The sequence below is a fragment of the Thamnophis sirtalis genome, unplaced genomic scaffold (assembly GCF_051295495.1).
Source record: "Thamnophis sirtalis isolate CommonGarterSnake01/CBP01778 unplaced genomic scaffold, rThaSir2_p1.2 scaffold_1, whole genome shotgun sequence".
NCBI classification, from domain to species: domain Eukaryota; kingdom Metazoa; phylum Chordata; class Lepidosauria; order Squamata; family Natricidae; genus Thamnophis; species Thamnophis sirtalis.
In genome coordinates, this window is record NW_028261381.1 from 144,727,561 (window position 1) to 144,740,522 (window position 12,962).

Consider the following 12,962-nt stretch of genomic DNA (forward strand, 5'->3'; position numbering starts at 1 on the left):
ACCTTTTAAACAATATGAACTATGATGTAGAACATCATCTGTAATGCATTTTTTATTTTATTATTTATTTTATTATTTTAATGAATAGGAGTGTAGAAAATGTTCCATGTGTCTGGATCAGTTGGATCCAGGATTAGCTTTGATGGAACTGAATGAAACATAAATGTTTCCGATACTTTGGTTCTTGTTTTCAGGATGGAACTGTATAGTTTCAGATAAGGAGAATACTGTTTGCTAAAAAGAGGTAGGAGGAGAAATTGCCAAGATTGGTGGATGGCAAGGCAGGGAGGCATACCGTGGTGATTTGGTGTTGGCTGAAGGGAATATCCTGGGAAGATTGGGAGGCAGACAGGCAAGGGAAATACATGTGCCAAGTTGAAATCTTACCAACAGAATCTTTTTTCAGTTAATGTTTCTGAAACATTGCCTCTTTGCTGTTTATCTATTTAGTGGTTTTATTGTGATTCAGCTCTGTAGCATATCACAAGAAAATGAGAAGCATTCTTTTTAAGAACTTTTCTCAAAATGCACAACATACAGGACACAAAGAATTAACTATAGATACCATGTTAATGTTCAGTGCTGTAGACTTGTAGAGACACAAGCAGATGGATTGGACAGTATAGATGCTACATAGCCTCAAAATGAAAATCTGAGAATGTAACAGTCCCAAACATAACACCGTTTACACCTTTTTGTCTACTTTCAAATATTTAAAGTTAGAGTTGCAGATTTTACAAGAAATGTGAAAAAGAGGATTGTTTCTGTGGGCATTTATCTTTGTTTGGAATTATTGATTACTAGGAGCTGCACTTCCAAAACTCCCATGTTTCAGAGATCTCAATTGCAATTAATTAAGCAAATGGGTAAAGTCAATTCCTTAGTTGTAGAACAGGGCTGTCAAATTCCTAGCCCGCGGGCCAGATGTGTCACGCATTGGCCATGCCCACGCCCGGTTTAGCAAAGTGGGGGAAAGTCCCGATACGTCACATGATGCCACCATGACAAAATTAGTTTGACACACCTGTTGTAGAAGATGTTTTGCAAGCAGAAGATACCAAGTTCTATCTTCAATACTTCCATGTAAATTTGGACGTCTGCGGTACTTCATATATATTAACTGAAGTTCTTATGGTTTTTTTTTTTTCACTGAAAAATTTCTGAATGCTCCTCACCGTTTTCTATAATAGAGGTTTAGTGTTCCACCATTGCTTAGATCATTTTAATGATGCCTGTTAGGATTGAAACCACACGTCCAATACTAATCTTTGCCTGAATTGATGCATTGGATATCCAATAGAAATCTTATGACTGTTGAAAAAGGGAAGAATCCTATTCATTTGGTAGAGGGAACTTGGACATGGAATATGGCTAAAGGAGAATGTTTGGAGTTCTGTTAACAAAAGTTAAGAGCTCTGCGGAGGATTTTTTGGGCCATGTAGTTAATTTCTTTCACTGAATACCAGAGATTTTACTTTTTAAACATCATTTTAATCCAAAACTGGAATTTTAATCCAAAATTCAACAATTTGGGAATTAAATGTTTTGGTCCTGAGTAGGCAAATATTGTCCCTAGCTCAAAATATTCAAATACTTACAACATGAGTTCCCATTGTATCTGATTTTTTTGAAGAATGCTTGTAAACATCCTGAAATGTGCAGGGTACCTATCTGCTATCTGCTCCTATTATCTATCTGCTCAGTATTTCAATCCACATCTACACTTGAATCATATATAAATAGTTCTAGAATTTATTGGCATACTTTTTATTAAAGCAAAGTCCTTTTGACTAATTAACCATATTTGTAGAACCTTGTTTATAATGTACATATATGTTGCCATGTTCAGAACGGATTTCTAAAATATGTATATTCAAAAAGTAGTATTTTTATACATAGTTACTGAAGATGTAATATGTGCACTATTTCTGCAAGTGATCAGAGTTATGTATACAACTGACCAAATATTTAACTCTTACTCCAAAATGTAGTGTTTTTATGCTTGGAATGATCTGTACATATTTCCCAAACCATCATCCTTTGTCTATTTTTACCCTACAACAATGTTTTTTAGGCATTTAAAGCATTAAACAAAATATGGGTGTTTTATCTTATTCGAAATATTTGTGATTCTGTCCTTGGAAAAATAAAAAAGTAATAGATTTAGGTCATATAATGAGGAAATAAATTGGAAAAATACATTCTTCTTTTTTTTTCCAAGTCCCCAGTGCTTTAAAATATACTGCTTTAGATGTAGATATAGAGAGAAGCAGGCAGAAATGATTAAATTGCTCCTATTTAAATCACCTGATTATTTCTCTCAAGTTCAGGGAATGTAGAGGAAATTCAGAAAAAAACTGGCAAAACTTATCTGTCAGTTTTTTCTATCCAGTTTTTGATGACCTTTGTCTTCTTGAAGGCCTATAATATTGTAGAGAGAATCAGCATTTGTGGGTTGGTGAAGCAAGTCATCTTCCACTTGCCTCTTCTGAGGGCTGATATCCTTTGTTTTTATATTGTCTTCTAGAACATGTGCATACTGTCTACAGTAATATATTACAATAATATACAGTAATACACTGCCCTAATTTAACTGTTTTTGGTTAATGATAACATGTAGAAAGCAGAAGTGACATGAAAGGATTCTCTGCTACTCAGAAGAGGTTCTAGATCAGGGCTGTCAAACTCCCTGTCCATGGGCCAGATGCGTCACGCGTTGGCCACACCCACGCCCAGTTTGTGAAGGGGGGGAAAGTTCCGATACATCAGGTGTTGCCGACGTGACAAAGTGAGTTTGACACCCTGTTCTAGATCAACTATTGATAAGTACTTGAAGCACACAGAAAAGAAAAATGTTGAATTCCTCATATTGAAAGGCCATCCATTTCAATAACTATTTTTAATTTAATTAATTAATTTCAAGTGTTTCCATATTTCATACAGCTAGACTTATTCTGTGTCTCACACAATGAATAGATTTTCAGTTTATTTCATAATAACCCATTTGTTAATTATTATTTTGGCTTTAATTTCTTTTAGAAACATGTCATTCAGGTTTATCAAAAGGTAGGATTTTATTTATATTTTAAGAACCAGCTCTTGCGATTAACACCGAATTTGGCTTTCTAGCCTTGATTTTTCTTTTTTTTAAATGAAACAACACTAAACCTTCTGCTGAGAACTAAATACTTTTCATGAACGCAAGAAAATAAAATAAAAAACTTCATATTAACTAATGATAATCCCTGTGGACTCCTGAATAATGAGATGCAAAGCATGCCTCGTGCGCTTTACTTACTTCAATAGTTCCAAAAATAATTTTATTCTTTATACTAATACACTTAGCATGCTTGTGATTGGAGATTGATGTTTGGTGATACTGATTTAAACAAGTTATGTACAAGGAACAGGTAAGTAACTCAGAACTTGCTTTATTATTCACATTTTAGTTTCATTACCGTGTCAATTTCCACTAATAATACATTCAGAACTTATTTATGATTTGTAAATAAACTGCTAATATTGATAATTACAGTGTTAAACATCTTCAAGATTTGTGTGTGTGTGTGTGTGTGTGTGTGTGTGTGTGTGTGTGTGTGTGTGTGTGTGTTGGAGATATTCCTGCTGCTTGCTTGGTATTGATGAATATGTTAATCAGAAAAGGAGAAATAAAGAAGCTGTTGCTTCCTACTTTTCTCCCTTGTCAGCTTGCAGCCAGGAAGAGCTTGTTGGATCTTGCCTGAATATTCTGCAAGTTTGAGAAGGATTTTTCATACTCTTTGGTTTCAGAAAAAGTGGAATGTAGCTTACATATATGTGTAATTACAGCTGGTTGGTTCACTGTCTCTGCCATTTTCAAAATTAGTCATCACTAATTAGTGATTAGTGACAGTTAGTGCGTACTTGTATTTTTTGTTACTGCCTCTCTTCATACGCTTTGCTTTATGTTCTTCTCACTGAAAGCTTCTCCACTTTCATATGGACTGCACCCACTCCATATGCATTATAAGCAGACTTTTCTTACGCAATAGGAGTTGCCTTTGCTTTATTTCCCCTCTCCTGACTACTAGATAGTTCTTCTGAGTAGGAAGAAGGAAGAATTCATTGTGTTGGCAAATACTCATTCAGTGTTTGATACATACAACAATTAAGACTGTTAGAGCTACCATATTTTTCGGAGTATAAGAAGCTCCAAAGTATATGACGCACCCAGCTTTTGGGGAAGAAAAAAAAAATCTGCCTCCCAGCAATTTGCCTCCTTGCAGCAAACAGCCCATTTCAGTTTCAGTACAGCCTGATTAGCACAAGCAGCTGATTGTCTGGCCTCCCAACTATCAGCTGTTTCATGCTGCAGGGATTGCCCTAGCCTATTGCCGCCTCCACGTGCCCTATTTTCCGCCCATTCCAGCTGGTGGGGTCGGAATGGATGGAAAATGGGGCACGCAGTAGCCGAAAACAGGGCACACAGAGGCCAAAAATGGGATGTGGAGGCCGAAAATGGGGCACATGGAGGCAGAAATTTGCAATGGAAATTCCTGCAGCCTGAAACAGCTGATGGTTGTGCTGAAACAGGCTGTTTGCAAGGAGGCAAATTGCTGGGAGGCAAAGGCCAAAGGGTGGGTGTGGGTGGGGCTACATTCAGTGTATAATACCCACCTAAATTTTCACCTTTTAAGGGGGGGATGCATCTTATACTCCGAAAAATACAGTATTTTGCATATATAGTTGTCAGCTACAGATTGAATTCAGCCATTGTTCTTACAGGCCCAAATAACCTTGTAGAGGTTACATAATTAAAGTTGTCAGGGGGCATCTCGGGGCATAGGTGTGTTGCATATTTCACACAACAAATGAAATGCACAAGTTCTTAGAATAGTATTCCCCACTATTTTCAGTTACATTCAAAGTCAAATTTAAGTGAAAGCATGTTTTCTGTAGTCATTGCCTGCTTTTATTTTTCTGTGAGAGCATCTTGGTTAATTAGGCTGCTGGATTTTTGGAATAATCTTGAATGAAAGTATATAATCTTTTTTGAGTCATTTCATTTCAGTTTTTGAGAGAAAAATATACAAATGTAATTTTACATTCCTGCACATAAAACTGCTACTTCTTCCTGTAAAATAACTTATGACCTGCCCCCACCCACCCACCCCGGGGCAGAACCATTTCAAATGCAATTAAAATTTATTTAGTCTTCCATATATTTCCCCAGTGATCATAACAGCCTTGGCTGACTATTATACAGCTGTTCTGGTAGTAGCAAATAAAAGCATATTTGTTTTAACTTAAAACTAATACAATTTTACTTGGTTAATAGAGTATAAAACCAGTGAATATTTTAGCTTTGTTTATTTATAACTTTCTAGCATTCTTTTCCAATATTCCCCCTCCCTCATGAAGTAATAAAAATATAAAAATCTATTAAAACATATTTTTAAAAGAAGTAACAGAACAGCAGTAGAAATCATTTAGGCACTGAAATCACCAAGAGAAGACAGTCCAAAAAGCACTTTTGATTCTGTATTGATTATTTATAACTTTACTTTTAGTAATTTGCTTGTATTGTTGTCAATTACAGCTTAATTGACAGCATAAAAGCCATCTGGTTTTGTGGCCGCCATATGCCAGTTTTTTCCAATTATAAATTCATAATAGGTTGTTCTCACCATATGAGTTAACTGCTTAAATAATGTTTAGCATATATCTTGCATCACTATTTAACAAACTTAACAGAATTTACCAGTACAAGTGCTAATGCATAATACAGTGACAAAACAATAAATTAAAGCCAAAGATCATATTTCTTATTTCTCTTTTGCTATCTTCCAGTATATTTTACTTTTCTAAGACACAATGCAAATTAATGGAAGAAGTTATATTACTATTGTTATGTTATAGACCAGTACTTCTAATATTAAAATATTAAGTCGCCTTTTAATTGTTCTATAGAATGCTACTTTCAAATTGTGTAGCTCTGCAGAATTGGACTTCACATTTGTATGGAGCTCTAGATTACATAGTTATTAATATTTTAGGTTTAATACACAGTGCACTGAACTGCAAAAAGAAATGTTTAGTTTTCACAGATTTGTGAAATAATTCAGACTTTCATATCAATCAGTTTTATTTTCATACAGCAGTCACCAGCCTCTTTAGAATATATTTAGATGCTGCCTTGCAGCCTTGTTTCCCGTCCAGAATGTAATATAGAATTTCACCTGAATATGTTGAGCCAATCAAATATATATTTTATTGTTACTATATTTTATACTGACTTTTGAGGTGAAACTTTCCATAACAGTGTGACTAAAATTCCATACAAAGCAGTGACAATTCCACAATTAGGGATTTAGATAAGATTGGTATAAAGACTTTGCCAGCATACAGGTGAAACTCGAAAAATTAGAATATCGTGGAAAAGTTCATTTATTTCAGTAATGCAACTTAAAAGGTGAAACTAATATATGAGATAGACTCATTACACGCAAAGCAAGATAGTTCAAGCTGCGATTTGTCATAATTGTGATGATTATGGCTTACAGCTCATGAAAACCTCAAATCCACAATCTCAGAAAATTAGAATATTGTGAAAAGGTGCAATATTCTAGGCTCAAAATGTCCCTCTCTAATTAGCTAATTAAGCAATAACACCTGCTGATATTTCCTGATATTCTAATTTTTCGAGTTTCACCTGTATTTTCAGTCCAGTATCTCAGACTTCTAAAAATGACATTGATGGATAAAAATGATATAGAACCCTGAGAGATCGCTCTGAACTTACAGTGGCAAGAAAGGATTTCTTCCTTATTACTCTGTTAGCTATTTATCTATCCATTGACAGTAATTTTGTTGTAGAAATTCATTTTAAAGATTAGTTTAAATATGTCTTTTTAAAACCATATATTAATTAGAAAATATAGAAGGTTAATTGAGATACTTGTTTCACATCCAGTTTATGCAAATTTTATTTTCATATCTTTCTGAAAGAATTAAGATGTATTTACCTTGTATTATTTCTATTTTCTTTAAAGATTTATTGTTAACAGATAAGGAGAAAGTATGCTAAGTACATTCCAAACCACTGTTTGAAAGCCAAAACCTCTGTGTACTGAATTTTGCTCCTGGATTGTTTCAAAATAGTAGTCACGCTGTGCGCACTCTGACAAAATTACAGAATAATAAAAAATTTAGCTGAAAATATGGATACTGTGTATAGCAATTATCAAATTGGCTGTAAACTTTTCTTTATCAAAGAAATGTTGCTAAAATCCTGGGAAGCATAAAGCACAAATATAAGGTGTTTCTATTAGCTTATCTTAAACTGAAATGAATTTTTATTGCTTTAATTTTTTTCCTTCCTATCTAGCATCATCTACAAGTAATTGAATCTTTCACAACCAACTTGTTTCTAATATCTCTAGAATATCTCAAACAGCAAATACCTGAGGCTTCCCAATACAAATGCATGCTTTATATCCTGAATGTCCTGGTTATTTCAGTGTTTAAACCCAAGCAGTGAATTGCAATTAAATTGAATGAGATTTCAGTGTGCAGTGTTCTGCCAACATTATTTGTGCTAGTGTAAGATTTGTCTTCTCTTTCCTGCTTTCTTTGTGCTTCGGCATTGTTTTCATTGAGGCTCCCGACTGAATATGAGAGGAATGGGAGATATGAGGGCTCAAGGTGAGGGAAAACATGTTTTTTGCTTAATTTTTTAACTTAGATTAGTATGTCTCGTTCTCCCCTCCTTCAAAATATGTAAGGGTGTTGGTGGTGTTGGTGGCGGTGACTTAAGTATCTGAAACCCAAAATGCCTCCTATCTTCGAAACTGTGATTAAGTGATTCAAAGTACATGATTCTGATTTCTCATGCAGGTCTAGACCTACTTCCTCATCCTTAAAAAGAATCCATGATCTTAGCTGCAATGTAATAAATCAGCTCAGAGAGATCCAGCAGGTAGTTTGCTGCTAAAGAGTGCTCTCTGTTTAGCTTCAGATTGTCCCAAAAAGAAGCTACTTTCTTTGCCAGATAAAGAAGGAGCTGCATGCTGAAACTGCCAGTTCAGATCCAAGGATGGGAAAACATCCTGCCATAGAAGCAGTTTCATGTGACTACGACTTAATCACAGAAATATCTGAAACAAGAGCTTTAAATGCTGAGCTAATATTTTTTACACAAATTCATAGATTTTATTGGCCTTAAAAAAAACCCAACCACCACCACCTCTAGGATCCTGTTAGAAAATACCACATGCTGGGAATGAAATTAAATGAAATGTAGTTGTTTTCTTGAATGCCACAGTCAATTCTGATTCCATGCACAAAACTTAACAGTACTAGATAACTTTGTTTTTTAGAATTTAGGTGATTAATGCTTTTCAGAAGGGCATGACAATTTTTCACAGGATCAAGAAGTAGAAGAGTATGAAATTCTAAAAATTCCTGTGACCTCATTTTCTCTTAGCTTATCTCCAAAGAGTAAGGGAATTGGGTTGGAAAAGGAATGTCATATAGAACCAAATGTATTTTTATCCAGAAGACTGTAGTCCAATAAACAAAAATCTTAACAGGTGCTGGTATAAATTGAACCAGATCGTAGTTTATAATTTTAATTCTAATCAACCTATACAGTATAACAGTTTTGGAATGTGTATGTTAATTTTGCTGTTTTTCTGGAGCATAAATGGCAATTTTGACCCATACAAATTATGAGTGATAATTTATAAAATAATATGATGGACCTGTATTACTAATGTAAAACATGAAATATTATAATCTGTTTATTTTTTAAAATAGAAATTTTTTAAGTCTGAAGTAATCTTCTAGTAATTATAAACTTTTAAGGAGTCTTTTGTAATAGATTCAAAGTGCAGTACCAATTTATTGTGCTCTACCTAAAGAGTAGTGTAGTTGTTCCTTAAAAACCTCAATTCCCAATGTTGTATGTTTCCTTCAGTATACTCTATAAAATTCAGCATAGGCAAGCCTATTTGTTTGGAATTCTGTGACGACAGGAAATATGACCAATAAGGGAAAAAGATTTGGAGCAGAGAAGTTGCAGCAAAGCAATATAGTAGTCATGCTTATTCACACTTCCATTTGCAGCTCCCCACCCCCATAACATCTGCTTTTGGGAGGAACTAACTGTGGCCTTTTCTAGCTTTAGCTTTATAGGGCTCTGTCTAATTCATGTGTTGCTAAATACTACCCTAAGCTTTTTAATACTGATAGAAGAATGTTTTTACTAATGCATGCCGCAAAAGACTAGCTTTTACTAACAGCAATTTCCACGTTCATCCGTGAATACTGAAACTTGATTTCATTTCAGTCGTAACGTAGCCGTTGATCAGAAGGATGACAGCAAGGAAGCCAAACCCCGTTCACTACGATTTACTTGGAGCATGAAAACTACCAGTTCAATGGATCCTAATGATATGATGAGGGAAATTCGCAAGGTCCTGGATGCCAATAATTGTGACTATGAACAGAGGGAACGTTTCTTGCTTTTCTGTGTCCATGGGGATGGCCATGCAGAAAACCTCGTGCAATGGGAGATGGAAGTGTGTAAGCTTCCCAGACTGTCTCTGAACGGAGTTCGCTTTAAACGGATATCGGGAACATCCATAGCTTTTAAAAACATTGCTTCCAAAATTGCCAATGAATTAAAGCTGTAATGAGAAGAGCAATCGAGTTTGTAAATTAAGTAGCAAATTCAAGTGTTTTTGTTTTGTTTTTGAGGACACCAATGGTCATGTATAGAATACTTAGGGCAATAACTTCTGCATCTTCTGGATCGTGATATTAAAACAAAACAGTTCAGACAAGCTGCTGAGCTGGGAGGGAAGTTGGACTTTTTTTTATAAGTGCACTACAGCATTAAAGTTGCCTATGTAAAATATTCCCTTCTGCTTTATTTCCATTGCTTTGAGTCTTGACAAACAATCTAAAACACACCATGTATACATTTGGATATTCCTCCTGTTGTGTGGATGTGTGAATGTACAGTATGTGTGTATAATTATAATATAAAAGTATTATATGTAAACAATTCATTTATAGCATCAGAACTGTACCAGTACCTCTTCCGGGTTAATTTTGGTGCTAAAATGGAAATGGCCAAGGTGAAAGCCCTTAAGAATACTAAATAATCGGTAAACACAAGCTTCACAGTTCACTGTTGTGTTTAAGATTATGAAGGTTTGGGTTTATGGGTGTGAACATTATTCCTGTATTTTTTAAAATTAATTTTCATAACATGATTTAAATCCCCCCCAAATAATTCTTTCTTTTCTTTTGTCTATTTATTATTATTTAAGTCTGAAATCAATTTAAATTACTTAATTATGATAATGAAAATTGTGGGGGAAATGCTTCAAGGTTACATGTTTTTTTCCTTTGCTAAGCTGATTGAGCATTTTATCCTCACCTTTTTTTGCTAGTACATATTATAATTTTAAAAATTTTACTTGAAAAGTTTGTTCTCAACTCCCATTCATTTCAGTGGAGCTGGTGCAGAGAAAACTTGTTACTAATGAAATACTGTAGAAACAGCCTGAACAATTGATATAAATTTTACATTTAGGCTACCTTATAATAATGTATTTTGAAGTAAAAAAAAAACCATATTCAGACATTTCTAGTGTGAAAGAAATTCCTATGGCAAAATAATTGTGCCAGATCAGCAAAAAATGATCAGGAGAGAGAACTTTTGAATTCTAGTAATTTAATATTCTTGTACGTACTGTACAATGACTGATAATGTTAATCATAATCAAAACACTATCAGCAAAGTTTATAAAAGTGAGAAAGTATGACCTGTCCAGCCAGGATTTGTGTTTTATTTGGTCTTTCCCAATTGTTTGCTGCCCAGATTTTAAAATGGGTTATGCAGGCTGGGAATTATGGGAATGGTAAAAATAAATATATTAAGAGAGATTAGAGGATTGAGAAAAGCTATTCTAAGTCTATGTCATGTGTTTCAATTTTGTCAGAGGCTTAAACTTCTTTAAAGCCTTGTTGCTGGCCAAGTCTTCCTTCATCATCAATTGCATCTCTCTAGCAAATTCTGCCCTTAGAGACAAAAAGCTATTGAAAACAGGGTGGGTAGGTAGGTGGAGAGGATTGCCTGCCAGTGACATGATAGCTCATAATTTCCATTTGGAAATGCTTCTGTAAATCTGAACAGGTTTATATGCTTTCTTGCACAGCTTCATGTTTAAAAATATTTTAGTCACAATGCACTGGAGTTTAGAAGGGGGTTGTAAATGACTTAAATCTTTGTTTTTATGCTGGGTAAACAAATCAAATCCCTGGACCTTTATCTAAACTTCTATTTTCTAAGCTTGTGACAAAGCTTCAGACATTCAGCATAATTATGATGACTAAAACACTTTTTAAGAAGGCTTGCTGATCCTGCATTGCAGGTGATACGAAGCAATTTTAGGGTGTACTCTACATGAATTGGCTGTAACTATCTGCCTTTTTCAAACTGCTATCTCCTCTGCTGGTCCTTACTAAATTGGGTATGATTTGTCTAAATCAAGTCATAGGATGATATAATCTTTTCTGCTGCCTTAATCAATGCCTTTTGATTCAAACTTGTTAGGAGCTTAAAGTATCATGTATTAGATATATGGTCTGGCAGAAAAAAACCTTCATTTAAAATGTAGTGAATTGAATTATAATATTTCATTTGGAGGCACCCAACTAAAATTCAATCCAGAGTGGTAATACAGAATACTGAATGTTCTAGACATTTTTCATTTATGTGTAATTCTCCCTTGAAACTTTGTAAAGATGTTATATTAATCCTGCATTGCGGTAGTATAGCACAAAGTGACTGACTTCTGGTTTGTTTTTGATTTTTCTTAATGAAAAGAACAGTATTCTGTATAGAGATTTAATTATAACAATTGTTCAACAGTGGCTGTAGCAAGTACTGATTCTCCATTTTGTCAAAGCAATAAATAACATTTCAGGGCAATTATTTAAAACTTCAGGTGAGTATCCATCTGTCCTGTTATCTTTCCTGTTTAAATCTTTTTAAGCTAATTGAACTTTTTAATGCATAAAAATTGCCCGTTTTTATATTGTTCTGAAGAGAGCCAGGCCAAAAGTGAGAAGCAAAAAGGATGTTTCAAGATGATAATATATATTCTTTGCAGACTTGCTGAATGAGATTTTACCATGTTCATAATTTCTGTGCTGAAAGGTATTCTGCAATACAAACCTTCCGGTGATGCTATAGGTTTTCTAATAAATTTGTCACCTGCCATAACTTGTTTCTATTTGTCAGTAACATATATTGTACTCATCTTAATTTTGAATTCATTCAAAGGTTTAGAATTTTAAAGCACCTAATTAACTAAAGATTCCATTGTCTACTTCATAATTCACCCAATGTACTAGATACTATTTATTCTACCAGGTGATACATTGGGATGCTTGTCTTAGCAGTATGATGGAGTCATCTTATATACGTAGACATTGGAAAGGAAAATAGCTTCTGCCTATTATAAAAGCATTCTTGCTACTCATTCTTAAGAGGCAACTTTTTTGGAAATGCTATTATTGTTAGAGAAACTCAAAATCTTGCTTAGACCACCACTACTTTCTTTTTCTGGGCTTCCTGTTTCCAATTGAATCCTAAGTGTAGTTCAAATGTTAATAATGTCATTTCCAATTTGCTCTTTGAATATGTGTTCAGTGCCTATGTTTAGTTGATCCAGTACCCGATACTGCTTGGGATATATAATTTTAGGAAGAATGAGATAATGTTGCTTGAAACAAATAATGACACTAAGCCAAACATTTCTTAACACTGTTTCTGCTTTAACTTTATACTGTAGCTATATAAAAGTATTGTTTCCTGTAAAAGTATGAAAAGCTCTGAGGTATTCAGTCAAGAAACTTACCTAGTTTAGTTTCCCACACAGTGGTCAATCAATGGTATAAAAGTCAGT

At 34.3% G+C, this 12,962-nt stretch overlaps 1 protein-coding gene across 5 annotated transcripts in view; it reads left to right on the forward strand.

Annotated features, from left to right (window-relative positions):
• The window catches only part of MARK3 (microtubule affinity regulating kinase 3), a 67,594-nt gene extending 57,694 nt beyond the window's left edge, over nucleotides 1-9,900 (forward strand). For 2 of the 5 annotated variants that reach the window (XM_014059595.2, XM_014059597.2), the window contains 3 exons: nucleotides 3,040-3,066; nucleotides 7,639-7,683; nucleotides 9,329-9,900. In XM_014059595.2, the coding sequence (XP_013915070.1) occupies nucleotides 3,040-3,066; nucleotides 7,639-7,683; nucleotides 9,329-9,674 (418 nt within the window). In that variant the 3' untranslated portion in view covers nucleotides 9,675-9,900. The remainder of the gene's footprint in view (nucleotides 1-3,039; nucleotides 3,067-7,638; nucleotides 7,684-9,328) is intronic. The other 3 variants (XM_014059598.2, XM_014059596.2, XM_014059599.2) reach the window with 3 other exon arrangements.
• Nucleotides 9,901-12,962: the final 3,062 nt, after the last annotated feature.